Source organism: Cololabis saira, chromosome 10 (assembly GCF_033807715.1).
Source record: "Cololabis saira isolate AMF1-May2022 chromosome 10, fColSai1.1, whole genome shotgun sequence".
In the NCBI taxonomy this organism is placed as follows: domain Eukaryota; kingdom Metazoa; phylum Chordata; class Actinopteri; order Beloniformes; family Belonidae; genus Cololabis; species Cololabis saira.
In genome coordinates, this window is record NC_084596.1 from 32,045,262 (window position 1) to 32,067,658 (window position 22,397).

General features: G+C 39.5%; 1 protein-coding gene across 1 annotated transcript; it reads right to left on the reverse strand.

Moving 5' to 3' along the window:
- Positions 1-276: 276 nt before the first annotated feature.
- Positions 277-21,790, reverse strand: LOC133452865 (macrophage mannose receptor 1-like). The gene is made up of 32 exons (XM_061732571.1): positions 21,672-21,790; positions 21,062-21,418; positions 20,704-20,874; positions 20,465-20,620; positions 19,932-20,054; positions 17,697-17,834; positions 17,427-17,606; positions 16,967-17,121; positions 16,437-16,550; positions 14,043-14,158; positions 13,793-13,941; positions 13,507-13,706; positions 12,958-13,064; positions 12,286-12,358; positions 12,027-12,180; positions 11,769-11,807; positions 11,031-11,194; positions 9,951-10,012; positions 9,566-9,666; positions 7,104-7,246; positions 6,807-6,912; positions 5,968-6,095; positions 5,836-5,871; positions 5,699-5,728; positions 5,436-5,562; positions 4,998-5,230; positions 3,407-3,572; positions 3,034-3,201; positions 2,816-2,932; positions 2,443-2,610; positions 1,361-1,390; positions 277-1,277 (listed from the first exon to the last, which is right to left on the reverse strand). Exons 1-32 carry the CDS (start codon positions 21,733-21,735, stop codon positions 1,015-1,017), a joined length of 4,338 nt encoding a protein of 1,445 aa, XP_061588555.1. The 5' UTR covers positions 21,736-21,790; the 3' UTR covers positions 277-1,014.
- Between the last annotated feature and the right edge of the window lie 607 nt (positions 21,791-22,397).

The window sequence follows — 22,397 nt, forward strand, 5'->3', positions numbered from 1 at the left end:
TTTGCTGATGATCCCCTGCAAATAAGTCGTTATCCGATGGCGATGATGACACGAGATCCATGCCTGAACGGGTGAGTAACGATCTGAGATACGAGCGTGTAGTAGTGTTGTCATGCTTGCGGTTCTGGTTCGGAGAACGAGAGTGAACGTGCTGCAGAGACGAGAGCGAAGAGGAACTGAAGGTTAGGCTGGTATTTGAAGGTTTGCCGGAAGAGGCGTGGTGCCGGAGGAGGCGTGGTCCTGCTCCCGAAATTCGCTTGTTAAGCTCCAATTATCAGCCATCAAAATCCTGCTTCATTGTTTTATTTTATTTATTTTTTCATTTTTTTAATACACATTTTAAATTGAACCTGCAATCTGATACAAATGGGTTATTATTATTTGTGCATCAAAGAAATACATTTTGCAGTAGCACAACTACCTCTACCAGTGTAATACATACAGTAGCTTCAAATTCCAGTTGTGTCTGTGAAGTTTTTCTCTAAGAACAGAAAAATGCTGACAAAACAATTCAAACGTTGCTTGTTTGTTGTCGTTTTTTTTCTAACTGGTTCAACCTCCAGTTTCAATTTGTACTCTTTGGAGTTGACTCAAAGACACAGTGTTTGTGTCTTTTCATCGATGTCAGAATAGTGTTATTTTTTAATGCTTTTAAGCTTTAATTTACATTCACATTAACAAAGTGAATTTTTTTCATTTTGTATTTAAAATCGATCAAATCATCACCATAAAACTGATGTATATAAAGAGATGTATATTTGTGTGCCGTTAAATTCCTGCTTCGTGCCTATCTGTAGTAAGTATAAACATGCACAATACTATCCAAACAACAAAACAACATAAGAAAAGAGTCTTCATTGAATTCCGTAATGTTATTGTACAAGATAGCTCAGGCTTGTTCTAAATGAACTATTTCAGTTTGTCACTAACAGCTTTCACCAGACTTCTGCTGTGAAATCTTGATCACAGCCATAGAAAAGGTTTCCATCTAAATTGTGTTGTTTCTTTTTTCTTCTATATCATTACTACAGGTTGACTGTTCTCTTCCTCTGAATTCTCAACCAGTTGTTTGGTATCCACCAGCTCAGACTGTGACCGATTGTTGCTGAAGAAAAGAGGGTTGTCAAAGGTGGCTAAGTTGTTAGGGATGGATAAGTGATGACCAGACTTCTTCCAAAAGAATACGACGATGAGCATTCCCAATACAATCACAATGGTGACTAGCACGACCGTCAAAACAATGTGGCCGCGGTCACGATTTGAGGTTGCTCTTGAACCTGCACGGATTAAAAAAAGTAAATTCATATCAGCCGAAACAATTTAGCTACATTTTTGAATGAGATTAGAAATAGTTACTTACCAGATGTTGCAGATGGCGTTGGTAGCATCACTGTGGGAGACAACAAAACGTTAAAACGAAAAATATACCTGGACAAGTTTATACTACACAGCAATTAAAGTCAGCTTCTAACTGCTACGTGGTTCAGTCACGTCATTAAATTTAGCTTTCGTGTATCCTCTTTGTCTATTCAGGGTTTACGCTATTTAGTGGACATTTATAATTATGTCAGCTGACCAAAGTACTTACAAAGAGACATACTCAACAAAATAAGCCATAAGCAGAATAAATACAGCAAATATGAAGCAGGAAATAAATTGTAATATGTATGTTTAATGATTTGGGATACAGTGCAGCGAGGCCTCTAAAATTGGGATGTTCTCAGACCATTTCTTCTTGGAGTAAGTAATGCTCGATCAAGACACAAAGCACAAACAATTAGAATAAACCTGAAAAACAAGCGATGCAAGCGTGAATTGCTCTTTCAAACTGTTGTGGTGGGAGGTAGACCCTCACCTTCTTAAATACCCTTAATTTCTTGATCCTTGTCCTGCTTGTTTATGTTTGACGTCAAATGTAAGCTTTTGTACAACCTGTACATTCAGAGTGCAGCTGGTTCTGATCTGACGTGTGATGCCCAGTGTGCACTGAATGATCGTGGGTTGTTGAAAGAATCATGGCGATACCTTTCAACATAGCCTCAAATTTGAGGCCCTGCAACATAGATTATGAGCGGCTTGACCACGACTGTCTCAAAGGTCTTTCAGCCAAAGTCATTATTTTCTGAGAGTGTCACCAATCTTAGAACTTTGTTCACTGACCAGCTTTTCAAAATGCAATACCTGACATAATAAACCTACATCAAACTCAGATTTACTGATTGATGATGGTATCTCACTTTTTGTGTTCTTTCACATGAATATGATGCATAGTTCTCATCAGTGATTTGTACTGGTACTAATCCAAGACCGAGTCTGTCTTTAAAAAGAATTAATCTCTGAGTTTGACAGTCAGTCATCTCATCTAACAGAATGTCGTCCTGAACTCATCATTATCAATACAACGCATCGCATACAATTCACGCTGAGTTGCGAGGAACACACCTTTGGCTTTTTTGCAGATGTATGGTCTGTCAGTCCAGTGATGGCCTGTTCTCCATGTCCCATCTGTGGTAATCCCAGCGTACATGTGGGTGTTATGAATAGATCCAAATTCACTCTCATCCCAGTTAGTGTAATCCATAACCGCCTGGTCCAACCACAGCCACTCCCCTAAAAATACAATGATAAATGATTATGAGGCTCCTTTATAATATAAATACTAGCCACACTTTTTAAACAATAGTAATTCTTTTCGAAAAATCAGAAGCAAAAAAACGAATTAACAAATATCTTTACATGCATTTATTTTGTATCCATTCATTAGGTGCCTGCTAAATATCTAATAAATATTTGATTTATGTAAGAACAGACGTACCTTTATGAGTTTTAAAGAGACCCAACCAGAAAAATTTGTAGCTGTTCTTAAATGTTTGCGCATGGGTTAGAATAAAAGCTTGTTCTGCAGGATCTTCAATGCTGGCAAGCATTCCACCTTAATAGAAAAAACCCAACAAAACAAGACAGGAGTTCTCAGTAGACAACAGACACTTTAAATGCTTAAAAGATTATTATTTCCTTTTGCAGACCACTTACCATGTCTACGACAGTTGACTGATGCATCTGGCCACTTTTTTGGTTCGATGAAAAATATGTAACAGTAACCTCTAAAAGGTATCCAGAAATTCCTGATGCTAAAGGGTGATCCTTCTGGGTCTTCGGGACAATCTCCTGGAAAATCAGTTGCGGCTGTTGGTGGCACATCTGTGAAGGAGAAATACTTTATGAACACATTATGAACAAACATTCTCATATGTGGCATGTCAAATATAAACGCAAACACCAATGTCCATATAATTTATAGAGTTGCGATTTATGACTCAGGTTTACTTAAAAACCGTCTGTAATTAGGGCAAAGGTTTTGCAATGTTTATGAATGTTTGCAGTTTATGAAATGTATTGCTTGTACCTGTAGACTTCATGCAGACACTGTTGAGGGCCCGACTGCAGCTGGCTGTCTTCCATTTCCCATCTACATCCACGTAGACACAAGGTCCATCCCTGCTCGGTTGATAGTCACCCCATTTAGTAAATCTTGCATGCCAGCCATCAATGTATCTATAATAGCCGTTGGTCTGAAAGCAAAGATCAGCTCATTTGAGTACAGAATATCTATAAGATTTAATGGCAGTGAAATACAAAACTTCAAAATATCTTTACATTATTCATCATTCATATTTTGCAGTTACACAGAGGGAAACCTTATGGAAGAGAGGAGTGGGATCATTTGCAATATTGAGATTTGAAACAATCAACAAGTTCAGTCAAAGTCTGCAATATATGCAGATGGTTGTAATGTTTCCAATTTACTGCAAGATTTCTGCAATTTTTGGGCACTCAGAGGCTAGTAACGTACCGCAAATATTTTTTTTAACACAACAAAAACTAGAAACTAGTACTTATGCTGGTTCCATCAGGTGGGGGAGCACAAACAAAAATCTTCACTAGATAGCCACTTTAAAAACTGCACGAAAGACAGTTACCTCTTCTTACTTTTGTAAGAAATTGTACTTTATTTTCTTTGAATAACATGCATTTCATACGCACTTTATGTACACAGATTTAAGTCAGATATTTATAACCCAATTATATCACATGGAGACTGTGTCTCGTTTTAGTCCTCTTGAAAGAAGGGACTGCCTAAAGGTGTTAATACAGGGTGGAAAAATGAGCCTTTATAATGTATACAATAAACAAATAATAAACACCTCAGGAGATTGGCAGTTTGGGGGAAAAGTGCAGACTACCATTAACATCCATGCAGATACACACTTACTTGTACCGTCAATGTGGTCTCAAATATTAAACTATTATGCATGTTTGTTTTAAAGGAGCTGTATGTAAGAGCAATAATAAAACGAATCATAAAATGACCCTGATATATCAACAGACATTTAAAAATCATGTTCATTTCAAATACTTATGTCACTGACAACAGCACTCAAGCCAGGATATTCCAGTTTAAAAAGAGGAGTTGCAGCCCTCAACTGATGTTTATGTTGTCATTTTTTGTTTTGGTCTGAAGCTCCACCCTCCACCTATCTCCCAATCACAAAGTCAGTATTGTTTCTGAAGCTCCACCCTCTACCTATCTCCCAATCACCAAGTCAGTATTGTTTCTGAAGCTCCACCCTCCACCTATCTCCCAATCACCAAGTCAGTATTGTTTCGGCATCCGGGTTGCCAGCTCGGCTCTAATTATCGCAGCCATGGCAGCCTACGTTCCTGCTGCATTCTGCAGCCTACCTGGCAACCTCTGGTCGGGGGGAGGAGGGGGAGGGGACACGCCGCTCAACAATATTTTGAAAGTGACTGCAGTACCAGTTTTGGCCATTTCTTACAGACGGTTCCTTTAACAATGGAAGAAAGCGAAGGGAGCCACAGAAAAGCAGTGAAGGGAAGGGGCAAATATGCAAACTATGAACTGAAAACCTTGATAAAGCAGTCAGGATTTCCAAGGTGTTTTGTTGCATCATTTTTACAGCCTCAAACTCCTGTACCTGATTCTTGTTGAGTCCAATCCACACAGGACTGTTGAGTTGAAGAGCTAGATTCTCAATATAAGCCTGTGCCCACTCTGTCCGCAAAGCGGCCAGGTTGGCACCATCGTCTTCGCAGTTCTTCTTGGCTGCATCCCAGCTCATATTCTGAGCAACAACTTTGAGGGAATCATTGAGTACTTTGATGTAGCTGCTGGGAATTATTGGTTCAGGTGAGTCAGTGACAGCGGGGTCTGTCAAGAAAGAAAAGGTTTTAAAATTTTCACTCTTAAAATGCTGACCAGTAGCAAGAAATTAGTTATTACGGAAACTATAATTTGAAAATAGTAGTTCTTAGGTCCTAAGTGGGGTTTTTCAATAGCAGATACAGAAGGACATGTATTATAATAGCTGGTTTTAACATGGCAGAAGCTGCTTTGACTAGAAAAAAAGCCTTACCAACATCTCGCAGACATACAAATCCATTGGTGTCATTGCAGGACTTGGGTATCCATTTACCAATACCAAGGGATGGACTAGTATTGATCACAGCACATCTTTTTGGCTCCTGATTGTATGATTGGTACTGCGATCAAAGAAGAAGAATGAGCATTATTGATGAGGGACATACGGAATACTTTAAATATCAATAATAGGGAATTCGTTCTTAAAACTGATATAGATTCAGCTTATATAACAAATGGATTTAACAAAATACTTGCCCTCTCATACTCAGAGAACGATATAGAACCCTGCAAAGTATTCCCAGAGAGAAAATGGTTTGTTTTTTTTAAATGCTATAAATGTGTACATAAACATATTAATGGGTTTCAGTTCAAATGAAATTTGATCATGTTACCATGCCATAGTAATGAAAGGAAGAAGAGCCGTGTCCCTAAAATGGTGAAACAAAAGTCACATTTCTATACACATTTTCATTTAGCCTACTATATTGTTCTGCTTTTGAAAACAGATGAGATTGTCTACTTACCGGAGAACCAACGTTGTAGTATGACCTTGGTCGCCCATCAGTCCAATAAAAATCCAAGCCAGATAAGCTATTAAGACCAATCCAAACGTCACTATTTGGTGCATGAACCATTTCTGAAACCAAAAACACTGAAAATAGAAGGAAAAAAAAAAGATTAGGCTTAAAAATATGTTCTATATATACTATAACAACACTTTATCACCAGGCGCATAGTGAAGGTTGACCTGGTCCTCGTGCATTGAGGTTCCGCCAGAAACATCAATTACACCATCTTTGTCATGAAGGACACCCAGGAATGAAGAATCCCATCAAATTAGCAGCCAGTAACCTGCTTCTGTACAACATGAAGCGTTTGTCAAGCATCATAACAGCTAAGACAAGTGATCACCTGGTTTCACACAAGTAACACCAGAGGAGCCAGGAACCAACTACTGGTTGACAGAGCAGTCACCAAAGACAGTGAAATAACCAAACAAAGCGGTACGCTGCCTGGAATATCAGTAAGCTTATAATCTAGTTTCACTCATCTACTGGAATACCTGGAGCTGTACTACATCAACAGGCCACTAGGAGACTTGATCAAGAATTTGATGGGACTGTGGACTCCTGAGGTCAACTCAAAGACACTTGCTTACAATTAAATGTAAAGCTCTGCCAACAGCATTTTTTTGTAATATCATTGTGAAATGTTTCTAATATATAGTCTTAAATTTTGCTTTATTGAAAATGTATTTGTGATTTAGTGAAAATGGGTGTCTTGAAATCCCCATGAGAAAGTTTAAATGAGCAGGTAAAAAGAAAACAAAATTAAGAAGATATGCAACAATAATCAAACAAACCTTGCACTTGTGATGAGGGAATAGAGGCCAAGTTCCCTCCCATTTCTTTGCATTTGTCCCTCGCATCATGCCACGTTAAATTCTGGTCTTGGACGATGTTGTAACACTAGACAGAAAAACATCAGTCATAAAAAGTTGATTTTGAACTCCTGAAATTACTTCGCTAAAAAGGTCATCCCTAAAGGATCACTGTTCAAAAGACTTGGCTAGTTTAGAGTTTATTACATCCCTCACTTCTTTTTTTACACTTATCCCTTCAGCACTCCATGTTAGCAAAAGTTCAAAGAGACATTTCACCTTGGAGTTTATTTTTTTCCAGGGGAGTCGGCAGCCACCTTTAGGGGGAACTGTTGGTGCAACGGTAGCGTTGGCAGGTGGTGTGGTACTGCGCTTGCAAATGGACTTGTACTCAAATCCGCAGTTATAATCGTGCCAGAATCCTGTGAAACAGCCGAAAAAATATTAAAATCGACACTCAATACAATCTGTACTTTTATTCAATGTGACATTGAGATGACATTTTCAATTCTTAACATTTTATTGAATTTGTTTTTGACATTAAACTGATGGCTTATTTAATGGGTAATTAGTAATTCAAGGGGATAACAAAACTGCAACAATATTTATTTTCTATTGATCCAACAATAAAAATAAATGTAATTAAAATGCATCCGACTGGCTGGATTACTATTGTTGGACATGTCTAGGAGGAATGGAAGAAATCACTCCACCCCTAGGGGGGGCCCCCGACCGTTGGGGAAGGAATATCCCCCTACCCACCAACAGGGACGCAAAGGGAATAATGTTTTCCCTACTCACGGAAGAGACTGCTCTTGTTCGTATTTTTGTTGGGACATTGTTCTGTCCCTTTTGTTTCAGTTCTGAAGACCTACATTCATCTGTAATGACAATTGAAGGTAGTGCAATAGAAGGGGAGGTTTTAAGTTACTTTACTCCATCAGATAAATGGTGAAAATAATTACTCTGAATGTTAAGGGGATTTTAAAACCTAAGAGGACCAAAATTTTAACTAAATTACAGAGAGAGGTTTTAAGCATGTGTTCTCATCCTCGAATAGATCAAAACACAACAGGGGTGTGGCCATTTTGATTTCAGGGAATATTGTTTATGAACATCTAACACAAATAACAAACAAGGAGGGTACATTTATTCTGATTATGGGCAAGATTGATGGTGTTTTAATAACTCTGTATAATGTATATGTTCAGAATTTCCTCAGCCTGACAGGATGGCAGCCTCTGGTGGACAACCGCCACAACCACAACTTCACCACAATCCCCAATCACTCCGACCATCTGCAGGTGCTTGCCATCACCCCCGCCCTAATCAGCCCAGGTGTGCTCAGATACAAACATGGACTCAATCCCCACACACACACCATCAGCCTTTCAACATCCCAGGACAAACCATGTGTCTCTGACCTAAATGTAAGCCTTTAATTATGATTGTGTTCTGTTATGCTCTAAGTTATTTATTTGATTTCCCTGCTTTATTTTATCCTTTGATTTAATGCTTATTGTTTGCTTATTGTTTTATTCCATACTAATATGTATTATTCCTTTTCTGTTTTCCACTCCTCAGACAGGAGGTCTCTTCATTTATTTTCTGGGAAAATAAATGAAGTACAATGGATTCCCTTTCAATGTCCTCTCCTTTATGAACTATAAACTTTTGGGTGGTCAGCATATTATTCATATCCAGCAATAGACTTTTCTATAGTATATGTGCCACCAGGGTCAGGGTGAGAATTCACATTTTTACACAAACACATTTTTGACAAAATAATAATGGAATCAGAGGGAATAACAATTTGTGGAGGTGACTTCAATTTAACTTTAAACCCAAACATTGACTCCTCTGGTACGAGAATGCGCAAACCCAATAACACTGCTAAAAAAAGCTAAAGCATTTAGCTAGCAAGCTAAAAAAGCACTTTAATGGTAGAATTAGATATAGTTGATGTATCGCGAGAAAGTAACTTGACAACTAAGGATTATACTTATTTCTCCTCCCCACATTCGGTATATTCAAGAATCGACTATTTCTTGATGTTTAAGAAGGAAAAGCAGTGGGTCGAAAAATGTCACATAGGATGCATAGATATATTAGACCACTGCCCCGTTTATATGTCAGCGAACATAGGAACTAGATGTAAAGAAATACTCTGGAAACTGAACTCCAGTATCTTAAATAAAGACACAGCAGAACATTTAACAAACAAAATAGAGGAATATTTAAAATTTAACGATAACGGAGAGGTGTCACCGACTGTGCTTTGGGACGCATGCAAGGTAGTAATGAGAGGCAAATTAATTGCTATGACATCCTTGCTTAAGAAACGCAGGAAGGAAAAACTGGATAAACTCTATAACGAACTAGAAACACTAGAACAACGGCATAAAAATTCATTAAATTCAAATATAAAAATAGAGATGAAAATGAAATTGATGCAATATATGCACAGGAAATTCAAAAAAAGATGAATGTACACCAAACTAAAATACTATGAAGGAGGCAGTAAGCATGCTCGACTCCTTGCCTTTAAACTGCGAAAACAACAAGCAGATAATACAGTATTTTCCATAAAGGACCCAGTGACTAAACAAGCATACCATGATTTCGATAATATTAAAAGTTACTGCTGTGCTCTAACCAACCAGACTCGATGTTTTAAATGTTACAAATGTAATCCGTTGTTTAAATTGTTTTAGCGAGTGACAGGGAATCTTATTACTTACCAATGTGAGCCGTCATAAGAACACAGTTCTCATCAAAATTGCGGAAGTTAGGCTGGCCTTCATCCCACTTTTGAAACATGACATCAGACTGATCCATCCATCTTAATTTAACACAAGGAATTTAGTTAGATTTGTCAAAACACTCTGAAAACCTGACCAGCGCAAGAACAGTTGGAAGAAAGCAGAAACTACAGATTTTGTTTATTTTTCATGTCCAAATATAGAAACACATAAGTCTTCTAGGATCCTGTTCACGATCCTTGCTTAAATCTATCAGTGGTATATTCCCATTTTCACTTCACGACAACAAGTGAACGTCACGTTTTGGCTGCAAAGTTTTGTAGAGTAGAGTAACAACACGAATAAGTTTTTAATTCATACTCACTGAAACGAGCCATCAAAATCGACAGTCAGGCCAATCCAGTAAGAGCTATAGCCTTGAGATATCTAGAGAGATAACATTATCATAGTATTGGTTATTGTCTTTTTTCAGGCAGTCGTTGAACCACTAAGAGTAAAAGTATTTAATTCAGTAGTTCATTTAATGCATATCAGCTGTATGAAGGCCAAAAGTCCTTTCATCATTTCAGATGCAGCTCATCTGTGCTGACGTGGTACTTTTAGAGGAAGGAGAAGAGGCCTCCTCCTAACCCTTTCCAACTTAAATCGCCACCTAATTGCACCTAATTGCTACTTAATTGCTGTGGAAACAGTAAGGGTGTACTTAGGTTTGCCTACAGTTTCTTTGGTTTTTGTTTAATAAACTACCCCAGTTGAATTTATTTGGTTCTGGTCATTTTTGTTTATAAACCTGATGTTCAGGTCTGAAATGTGGGTAAATACCACCTGATCTTTTTAGTATGTCCTGAAACATTTTTGATTAGAATATACTACTGAAATTTTTAGCCCCTTTTTTCTGCATAAACGTAAACACAAATTAATAAGAAACAGTCAAGACTGAAGGTTGGCAGTAATATGTCGGCCCAACGGGGTGGAGGCACCGCGGCCTGCTTTTACAGTGGTTTTGTTCAGGCCTCAATCGGGGCGTTTCAAAACAGGAGCACTTGCATCTCCTGCATGTAATGTAATGTGGTGGGTAAAGTGATGTGACTGAGCTGCGGCAAAATCGATCGGAGTGGCCGGGCCCTTCTGAAATGCTCTTGAGTGATTGACCAGTTCTAACATGTCAGGTCCACCCTACAAAATCATCTGATTGCTTTCTTAAGTATCCTATGTGCAACAGCTGATTCAAATTGTGATCAAAGGCCTCTCACTGGTGCCATTCCAAAGTAGCTGTGTTTTTTTTTTTTTATGTTTGCTCCTGTTGTGTTTTCTGGTATAAGATAAAATATAAATAATGGAGAATCCTCCTTATGGAGAATCACAGAACAGCAGTCATGCACATGCTGAGTTTTCACCCGTCTTTGCTTAAATTGTTAAGTATAAAATAAAAGCCAGGGCTCACCCTTTTCCACAGAAAGATACTTTCATCATCACTGTTGATAGTGACCAGGTCCCCATGCCTCTGTGTGCAGAAGAAACGGGCGTCTTCCATGGCCATGGATCTTTCGTTGATATAATATTGATTCCCTTTCCATTCCAGCCACCCATCAGAGGTTGTGTTGTAATCTTTAATGGTTTCAGAAATGTAATGTGTAGTCTTAAGTATAAGGTACGTTCAACTTTGATTTTCATTTACTTCATTTACATACCTTTCTTATACCTCTGTACCATCCCCAGAATCAAAATAATAATAAAAAATAGATACAATAAAAAGAAAAATATATAGAATTACCTAAAATATTCATAGAGGTAAAAAAGGTATTAATTTTTTATTTGTATTTTTTATTTCAATATTTATTACAACTTTGCAATTAATATATATATATATATATATATATATATTTTCCATGTTTCATTTCATATATCAGGCATCAAGGGGTTAATTTATTTATTTTCCCCAATTGTTCTAAAAATAGTGAAGAATCGGTAATCAGTTCAGAGATGAAATGACACAGGTTTTCCTGCAGATGTCATCTTTTTCAATATACTGTATACTTCAGAAAATTAATTAATCGTATCTCCAAGACACAGCAGAAAAAAAACTATTTGTAATATTCACTCGCTCCTCAGAAATGAGTAGCGAGAAAAGAGTGAAAATAATGTCTATGTTGTCCAATATTGTACAAATTGATGCTCTCACCTGGAGCGACCGGTTCTGGAGGTGGCTTTGGGGTGAATCCTATATGTGCATGAAAACAGAGAGCCCAAACAGTCTATATCAGAATGGCGTTTTCATGCCAAATTATACTATTACCATATTACTATACTTTACCAGTATAATAGTAGTATTACAAATACTATTTGTAAAAAACTGTACATGCAAGAGATAATAATCGTGAAAACAGTGACCTTGTTCACTGAAACTGAAACAGAATACATTCATAACCACCTACTTTACCTGTAGGAATTTGACAAATCCAGTTATTGTACTTCTCACAGTGATTATCATTCCAAGACCCATCTTCATCGTAGTTATGTGCATAAAACTCAACACAAGATTCTACATTATTTTTATTGTTTGGCTCTTCATCTTGCCAATGCAGAAAGTTAACCTGTAAAAACAAAAGCAAAGCAATGAAATATGTGTTCTTTTATCACCTGGGTTGCAGAGACTACATGGGTATTTATTGCCCAAGTCCAGAGAAAACTGCACTTACTGGAGAGCCATCACTCCACACATAACCAGTGTCTGGGTCAGGGGCACTAAGTCCAATCCAGAAGCTCCCATAGCTGTCAGAGACAGATGTACATGTGTGAATAAAAATATATGACCTACGTTACAAACAAAAAAAACACGGAAAATTAAAAAGAAGTACATTTAAAAAAAATTAAATTAAAAGATAAATTGAAAGATAATGTAAAGACACTGCTCTAATGAGTGGGGATGTTCCAGCACATACCCAGTTTTTATTCTTACAGCAGGGTCTGACACAAGCTGCTCCCATGTGGTCAGACATTTTTCCCAGATTTACTTTTTCATGCAACATTTTTTTTGTTAATACATAGCATGAAATGCAGCAATGATTGTATATCAGCTACTGGTAAAGAAAACAATAAAACAAATAAAACCTCATATGCAAAGAAATAAGGATGAGCCGAATGGATCTTTTCTATTTTCCTGATCATCCTAACTTTGGAGTTGCCTTTATTTTTTTCGTTTTACTTCTAGAAAGGTGTCTTTTTATATTGTTTTTGTTTATTTGTTGTTAAAAAAAATAGATGCAATTTTCTCAGAGGAATGAAACTTGCATGATTACTTGGCTGGATTTTGTGATTTAGACTGGAATGGAATATTTACACTATTGCATGTATGTAGAGTCAAACTGTACCTGTGCATGTTCGTAAGATCTGCAGCGCTGTGGATGCTGAGCAGATCTCCTCCAATGGCTCTGCAATAATCTCTGGACTCATACCATGTCTTCCTGGTTGTGAATCTCTTCAACATCAAGGCAAGAAGTTCAAGTGGATGTGCCAGTGCAGAAGTCACTCAAATTTTTTAATTTTTAATTTTATTAAATCATTTAATTAATATCCATCAGGGAGATATTAATTTCGATGCTCTGATTGGGCTGGAGTTCAACACTTGGAATTTGCTATCACTCCTCCAGTTCTATCCTCTTGTAGGTCACCACTGGCTACAAAAAAACATATTTGCAATCCGCAAAATACCAAACTCATGTTTTTAGAATTCAAACGGAAAAATGAATTTGTGTTATATCATGGTTGTGGCTTTAAAAACAGCAAGCATGTTTAGCTTACCTTTTATATAAGAGGAGTAGAGCAGTTCACACTATAAATATCACTATAAGTGACCGGAGTCTCAGATATACATCAGTGGTGCAAGTGTGTGTATAGTTATACTTTGTATTGGGTTTTACCTTGAAGCAGAAGTTTCTTGATAACACTTTATCCCAGCTGTCTGCACAAGTGGTGGAGGGAGCAGTTGGAGGCGCATGGGTTAAAACCGCCCCCTCTGCCAGGTGTTTGCAAATGTACTTCTCCTTATTGGTACAAGGCAACACATCCCAGAGGCCTGCAAATCTCCCAGTTGCCATAGCAACACAACCCTGTTCATTGCCTTGTTTTGCCATAGGGAAAAAACGTTAGAAATCAGTTGTGAAGCTACTTCCAAACGGATCCTAATAAGGGAAAAGTTCCTCCTACCTGGCATTTCAGCGTTCCAGTGAGTGAATCTCACAGACTCTGCGTTGGTCCACACAAAAACATCAATGTTTTTCTGGTTTGAGAGGCCTAACCAGAAATGTTTCTCTGGTCTCAGACCGACCAGGCTCACTAAGAAGGCATTATCCACTCTGGAAAGAGTTAACAGATTAACAGATATTTTCAGTGTAGGAGGTGCAAGGAGAATGTTTTGTGTGCTCAAAATGTTAATAATGGTTATAAAAATGTTTACCCTGTCGAGATATCAGCCATATAGGAATTTGAGCTCTTGCAGTCCTCATTTGCTTCATTAAATGTCTTTGTCTCAGCCCCAACAGAGTAGCAGTAAGAGCCATGTCTAATCGAACCCTGGATAGCAAGGAAGCAAGAATGGGAAACTTATTTTGACACGTCTTGTGTCATATACAGGACTTTTCTTTTTAAATATGTAAAACAACTTTACACAGTAGGATATTGACAAATGTGCATTTAAAGAGAAATAACCGTTTCCTTACAAGTCCATAATATGTTTTCCTTTCCAGAATGTCATTTGCCATGTAAGTGACCTGACTTGTGTCATAAGTCAGGACAGCTTTCCTGGTTGTTACTTTACAGTTAATATGCAGACATCTAATGGCCCTTTTCCACTAGGGGTCTAACCGTGCTGAGTAGATACTTTTCTGTAACTACTCTGCCGAGGTTCTAAGCGGGCTGAGTCGGGCTGTATCTGAAATCATCACACTACATGCCACCGATTGGTCGGGGGAGTTGAGAGTCAGACGTCTGAGTCGGGATGTAGACATTGTTCATCTACTCAACAAGCAATTGCAGCGCAATAGTCTGTTCTGTGCTCCAACTCTGAGGTGCAGGCATTAACCTGGTGGCTGAGGAGAGAATTCAAAGGAATCTAGACGGGGTGACAACTGAAGGAACGAAAAGATCTACCAGGAGCTCTGTCAGTCCATAGCTGCTTACGGCTACCAACGGACTTTTCAGCAGCGCCGAGACAAGCTATAAAAAAATTAAAAAGCCTCGCTGCATGAAGCCTCCTCTCACTCTCATTACCTCTCTTTAACCTGATATTGAACACAAGCCACAGGCCAAGCAGCACGTATACCATCTCCCCCAGGGTCTACATCGTAAGTGCTGTTTTCTTCTTGGTTTGTGTCACACACTCAAAAGTACGCCACAGCACCTTCGCTCCAACCCTGCCTACTTCTGCTCCGGATACTGGATTGTAATGGGAAAGAAACTAGACAAGTTGAGTCGAGTCGAGTTGAGATGATTTGAGCCCAGTAGGCACTAGTGGAAAAACTCCATAAGGTTCTCTTTGACTGCTCAGCTCAACTCAGCTTTAAAACAACCCAGTTGCAGTGCTGGACATCAAGAGAATTGCCATAAATAAAAACAAACTAGAAAAATAAGATATAATGAGAAAACAAACTGCAATTTGAAAGAATACATTCAACGTCTCAAATTGGGTTGAAAGCCAAAACAATAAAAAGATAAAAATGTCTCTTAGGGTGCTTTCACACCTGTGGCCCGTTTGTTTTGTTCCGATTCAGGGGCTGAATCGATACAGTTGTTACCGTTTCTCGTTTGTGGGGTTTGTGTTCACAAGGCAAACGTCTGTACCGTTTCAAAGCTGTTAACAAATGCCATTGCGCTGCGCAAACCCTGCCCGAATTGAACATCTTTTAATTTCACCGTGCCGCGCTGGGACGACATCTCGGCACGTCCAATAGGAGAGAAAGGGGTGGGGGCTGCACCGACTCCTCTCCTTGCGCCGCGGTCGCACATACACAATGAATGGAGTTGTGTCTGTTGCTGTGTGGATTATGTTCTCACTACAAATAAAAAAAATTAACCGTTTCAGCTCTCGATTGGAATCGGGCCGAGACCACCTCTCCTAGGTGATCTCGGCTCGCTTGTTTTGAACCGTTTCAGAGCGCGATTGCTGTGTTCACATATACCAAACGTTCCGATCTTTAGGGGGAAACGTTCCCTGTTCCGGAACAACTGCTTGAAACGGGACAGGTGTGAAAGCACCCTTAAACAGGTGTGGGTCAGCCTACCTGGAATTAAAACCATAACAACAGGAGATACAATAACCTAAAGAGTGGGTCAGCTTGCCATTAATAAAAATGCAGCTAAAACCGGTGTGTCACAAAGTGAACTAAAAGCCAAAGAGAATGAATACGTTTTAAGAGAGGATTTAAAAACAGGAAGTGAGTCAGTCTGTCTGATGAACAGAGGCAGCTCATTTCAAAGTTTTGGGGCGATGACTGAAAATAGCTGATCACCTCTCTTCTTCCTCTTTGTCTTTGGGACAACAAGCAGCAACTGATCTGTCGACCTGAGAGCATGAGGGAGCGTACGGCTGCAGCAGGTCAGACAGATACTCCGGCAGCTACGCCATGAAGACATTTAAAACCAAATAAGAGAATGTTGAAATCAACCTGGAAGCAGTCCGCACGAGTTGTGATAAAAGCTTCAATTAAAATCCCAAAATGATGCAGAGACAGATATGGTCAGTTGTCACAGATGAAAAAGCTGAACGTGACAAGTGATTTAATTTGTGACTCAAGTTTAATAAAAAAAACTTGGGACATTGCACTTTATTTGTCAACTAAATAAAATGACTCACAGTCTTGCAACCTGCACTCTCCTCCACTTCATCTCCAGACGGTTCAGAGGCACTTGTTTTCATACAAATGTAACCATGTTTCTCTCTACAATTTCGGTCAGCCCATTTTCCATTCTGCAAGAGAGAAATACAGACAATTTATTAGTGTGGATGAACCAGCAGGCGGCCAAACTCTAGTTTATCATTATTCAAGAAGCCCACAGTCTTTAAATTAACTCCATGGATGTTTTTTTCAGCTCTAAGTATGCAATCACTTATGTGTTACTTGAAATTGTTGGCATTTTAAATATAAAAGTACATTCGATTTTGTTAAGCTCAGTGTCAGAGGACACTGTGGACATGTACACTGGGGCTTTTATTAAATGTGGCCCTTTTTGAATAAGACTACATTGAACTATACCATAAAGTTCAAACCCCAAATACTTAGAGAACAAACGTGTTCTGTTAACATATAAGTAAAGCTGTTTGTGAAAGCTCAATAGAGCTAGTGTTGTCACTGACCATAACACTGTTCAGACACTGTTACACACCTCTCCCCTGATGAGAACACAGTCTTCTACGTCCGAGGAGACACCTGGTCTCCCAAACTCCCAGTTGGTGAAGCTGACAGTAGAGTGGTCACTCCAGTCAAAAAGCCTCTCCGTCTTCCTGTCATTCAGTCCAATCCAAAGCTCATCATAGGATGCTGCAAACAGGGACAAAAGAATTATACTCCCTAATTCTACAAATGTATACATTTTGTTGAAACTGTGGTGCTTGTATTGTTTTTTAATGTATCAGTTTTGAATAAATAGTGACCATGGTTGATGTGGCCGAGAAAAATGTGCCACAACTGCACGCTTCTATGTTTTCTGATCCTGTAAAGAGTGCTTATTATTATACTGTATATGCAGTCTCTAGCTGATGAAAATTTAACAAAGTTATACAACATTTTGCCCAAAGTAGCACCAGAGGAAAGGCCTCTCATAGCAGTAGTTATTGATACTGTACCATATCCCAGATGAGAGATCACAAAGCTCTGGTCCTCTATATTGCGGACGCTCACAAGGTCGCCTTCTTCCTTCCGACAAGCTACCTGGGCTTCAGACCATGTTTTTTTGATACGATTGAGGAGGAAACAGTGGCCGTTGTATGGAGTCCATGGTGCCGAGCAAAATCCTGTTTCAGGAGCTGATAGTAACAGGAATGATGAACAGTAGTTAATATTACCATCCATCTGAAGTTCTAATACTATCAGATAAGGTGATTGTTGTTCTGTACCCCCAGTTGGAGCAGCCAAAACTCCTTTACTGTAGCAGATGTAGCCCAGTTTCTTGTTACAGTTCGAGCTTTGCCAGGAGTACTGTACTTCACCGTCAATGATCGCACAGAGCTGTCCTGGACTGGAAACGGGATGTCCTAAAAAAAGACGATAATAAAATGACGTCATACAGTATGTCACTTATTATTACTGTTTATTTAGGCAGGTTTTTAATTGTATAATCCATTAAGCTAAGGTCTAAGGTAAAGTAAATCTATGTAGAAACAGAGGTTTTGTAAATACAGTGTTGTGGCCCATCAAGTTAGCAAATCAACTGTGTGTTTGACTGTAGGTTTAAAACTGCATCACAGTCGGAAGTCCTGAGATACTTGTACCGTATATAAGCGGCAACATCTGGACTTCCAGGTTGAAGCCTACTCAGAGGTGAGAACATGTGCAGTTCCTCAACTGACCACTGGGGGCTGGATCTAAACGTGACTCAATCTCCTTTGAGCCTTAAAGGAGCCGTCTGTAAGAAATGGCCAAAACTGGTCCTGCAGTCACTTTCAAAATATTGTTGAGCGGCGTGTACCCTCCCCCTCCTCCCCCCGACCAGAGGTTGCCAGGTAGGCTGCAGAATGCAGCAGGAACGTAGGCTGCCATGGCTGCGATAATTAGAGCCAAGCTGGCAACCCAGATGACGAAACAATACTGACTTTGTGATTGGGAGATAGGTGGAGGGTGGAGCTTCAGGCCAAAACAAAAAATGACAACATAAACATCAGTTGAGGGCTGCAACTCCTCTTTTTAAACTGGAATATCCTGGCTTGAGTGCTGTTGTCAGTGACATAAGTATTTGAAATGAACATGATTTTCAAATGTCTGTTGACATATCGGGGTCATTTTATGATTCGTTTTATTATTGCTCTTACATACAGCTCCTTTAATTTCAGTGGGTTAAGCAGCGGCTCATATACTGAGGCTACAGTCCTCCTACAGCGGTCGCAGGTTCGAATCCCGGCCTGCGCACCTTTGCTGCATGTCATCCTCGATCTCTCTCTCTACCCCTTTCATATCTGCAGCTTGAATAAAGGGCCCAAAAAAATCTTAAAAAAAAAAAATTATTCTTACTCATAAGTAGATTTCACATCCATTACAAGTGAACCGGAGTTTTTTTTTTGTGTTCCTATTGTATCTGTAGGAATTTATTTATTTTTTCTCGTTTTATTTTTCCGACGAAAGGAGGGCCTTTTTGCCCCCCCTAAACGTGCCCCAAAAGTCACCAAATTTTGCATGCAAGCTAGGCCTGGCGAAAAATTTGATATTTAATGGTTTGCATTAATGAGCGTGGCAAAATGGCTCAACAGCACCCCCTAGAAAACTTTGTGCCTCAAGCCCCACAATATGGTTTGACGTACATGCACGAAAATCGGCACACACCTGTATCATGTTGCAACTTAAAGAAAAGTCTCTTGGCGCCATGGAAGTCGGCCATTTTGAATTAATCTTGTAATTTTGGCGCAATTTATGCCATTTCTCCAGCTGCTTCTTCGCCCGAACCGTAACGTGCACCCAGGTGTGTTATACATCAAAATGTGCGTCTCGATCCTGCGACGATTACTTTTCTCCGTCAAAAGCGTTATGATAAACGCCAAAAAGCGCGCCCCCCATATTTGATAGTTCCTACTTTCTGGCATAACTTTTTAATGGTTTGACATAAAGACTCGTGGGTGGTGTCATCGAACTCGGTTTTGAGTACTTGACCTTCATTGGCATGAATTAGCCCCGCCCCTTCTTCAGATTGGTCGATATTTGATAGTTCCTATTTTCTTCCATAACTTTTGAATGGTTTGACATGGAGAGTCGTGGCTGGTGTCATCCGCTAAATGTCCAGGCCTGAAGAATCTACATGCAAGTCATACAAGCGCTTCCACTGCAGCACGCCTGAACGTGCACAAGGGCCGAAACATCTGAATAGGAGATAAACTGAATATCTCCCTGCAAATATTTGCTGGCAGCTCTGCAGCTCCTCCTCCGTAGATTGGTAGAAGAAGCTGGGAGCCATAGTGTATCATTTCATGAACACTCAGAGTGGAAGTCTGTTGGACCGAGTACAGGTCCCAGCGGAGTTCTGCTAGTCATCATCTCAGCTCTGGTATGACTCCTTTCAGATGTTGTTTGGGTGGCTTCACAGAGATTGTTCAGTGGTTAAAGTGGTTAACCAGCACCCCCCACTGGTACGAAGTAAAACGTACCTGAGTCCCAGTTGAGGTAGGGCAAAGGATTCCTATTAGACCACTTCCAGCCATGTTCTGGATCCATGACCAGCCCAGTCCAAAGCTTGTAACCTCTCCTCCCGCCTCCTGCTTGTAATAATGCTATGTGTGTTCATCCGAAAGAAAGAAAAAGATACAAAAATGATGAGAATCAATATTAAGGGAAGGGGGAAGGTGGCTCAGTTGGTAGAGCGTTCGCCCATGAACCTGAAGGTCAGTGGTTCGAACCCTAGTTCCGCCTGTGTCCACCAAAGTGTCCTTGGGCAAGACACTGAATCCCCCGGTTGCTCCCGGTTGTCAGGCCAGCGCCGTTGTCTATGGCAGCTCCGCCGACGACCGGTGTGTGAATGTGTGCGTGTGTGGGTGAATGTTTGCAGTGTAAAGCGCTTTGGGGCTGTAGGAATACAGCTGGAAAGCGCTATATAAGTGTAAGCCATTTACCATTTACCATTTACCATTAACTATCCTTCAAAAATGTACCGGTGCATTTAGTTTGGTCCACAGCATCTTACTTGTGATATAGGCCTGCTGGTGGGGATCGGTGATACTCAGCAGGTAGGCGCCCTGCTGGTTGCAGCTGGTTTCAGCCTCCCACCACGTCAGAGCTGACTGAGTGTTCAGCTGGTAGTTTGCTCCTGTGGTCGGGTTTTTGAACCAGTTTTCTTTACCTGCAAAATATAGGTTTATTTAAACTCTATTTGCAGTTTCTTTGACTCTCAATGAAAGGCTGGTGCTGGCAAGCAGTACTCACTGTTAGTTGGGCAGTAGCCCCAGAGCTCATGTTCAAATTTTGTTTCCACCGCACACCAATAAAGATTATCTACGGACTGATATGTAGTACAGCTTGTGAACCACCTGTTCTTGTACAGAAAAGGAAACACGCAGGGTCTTCCAGCTGCATTGCCACCAATGGTGTAAAATTCTAAAAGTTAGAAGAACAAAAAAAGAAAATTGAAATTGGTTGATCAGTTTGAACACATGCCAACCTGTAGAAAAAATTGTATATTACAAAAAAACAACATTAATGATATTAAATCATAATGATCAGTCCAAGTATGGACTGCCTTTACTCTGAGAATAATACTGCATAGAAACAATAGTATTTATACCTCTGTGTGTTCTCGTACAAGGGCCACTGGACGTCTCGGCAATCACGAGATGGTTGTTCGGTCCAATCGTATTCGAGAGAACGGCCGTGTTTTCTGCCTTAAGTTCTATGTAAAGCTTCTGGCCTTGGAGGGCGAGCACCGTGTTGTTTTTGCACTCCCACTTTTGGAGGTCACTCTTTTCATCACAGTCGTAAAAGCCTACTTCACTCCCAACGCTTTTCCCCTGGACTCCCAGACATTTATCTCTCGCGACAACCAGAAGTCGCCCTGCATTTGTCCAGCGTAATTGACCGCCGCTCCAGCCAGTTTCAACCAAAGAAAATCCAGTAGCCTTGTTAATTAACACAAAGGCTGAATCTGAGGAAACAGAAAGTTCAGACACAGTTCAGAGTCTCATCCTTGTTGTTGACTCACTGTATGTGTGTTAATGGATTTTTTATATTACATGGGCTGTTATGCTATTATTTAGTTAGTCACAAAATAAATCAAATAATCTTCAATAGTAAGCTGTTTCAAATCGCTAAACTGTGGTAAAACAGACACTAAATCTAAATATATATAGACATGTTAACATTAGCAAATGCTGAAAATTAAAAGTTGGATACTGTACCATCTGATGCCCAGCAGTGCAGTGCTTTAAAGATAAGCACAAAGGCCAAATGTGTGATCCTCATCGTAACGATCCCTCTATAACTACTTCCAACCAAACATGCAACCCATGTGTTGTCTGTAGAGGATGTAAGAGTTGTGTTGAGAAATGTGGCGTGAAGGGAGTTTTAACTCAACTCACATCCACCCACGTCACTTGGGTTTTTTTCTACATTTTTTTTTAGCGGGGGGGTTGGTTAATACATTGGCACCATTTCTCAAATGTATTATACTTTATTTCTGATGAACAAGATATTAAAACGCAAATGGCAGTGATGATAGTTGCAGATGAAGCTGATTTACTGTAATATACTAAGGCTTCCAGTTCTGCTCGGGACGCGTCACTTACTCTGAAATTGAGAAATCGTCTGTTTTTGAACAGATAGTGCAGACAGTCTGACTTCCTGAGGCAGTGAAAGGAGAGGTTGGAGAGCGCCTCAGGCTTAAATATTTTACACTGACAATTAAAATCAACGTCATGGCTGATGCATTCCCTTTAACAATGTAATAACAAATAAATTTTCAATTTCTATACAACACAACAGCTAAGTATTCCAAAAGGTTTTATTTCCAGTGTCTGAACTTTTTAACATTCATGGTTTAAATATGAAACACACCTATTTTATGGATACACATTTTATTTTCTTAACTGAAAAACGTGTTCACTAAACTTTAATTCAAGTGGAAA

What these genes read in the sequence shown, in the direction of transcription:
- LOC133452865 (XM_061732571.1), bottom strand. Translation starts at nt 21,735, where the DNA reads ATGAGGATCACACATTTGGCCTTTGTGCTTATCTTTAAAGCACTGCAC. An exon ending in GTGTTCTCATCAGGGGAGAG is followed by an intron (nt 16,551 to 16,966) that starts GTGTGTAACAGT and finishes TCTCTCTTGCAG; the next exon opens with AATGGAAAATGGGCTGACCG. An exon ending in AACGCCATCTGCAACATCTG is followed by an intron (nt 1,278 to 1,360) that starts GTAAGTAACTAT and finishes TAATCCGTGCAG; the next exon opens with GTTCAAGAGCAACCTCAAAT.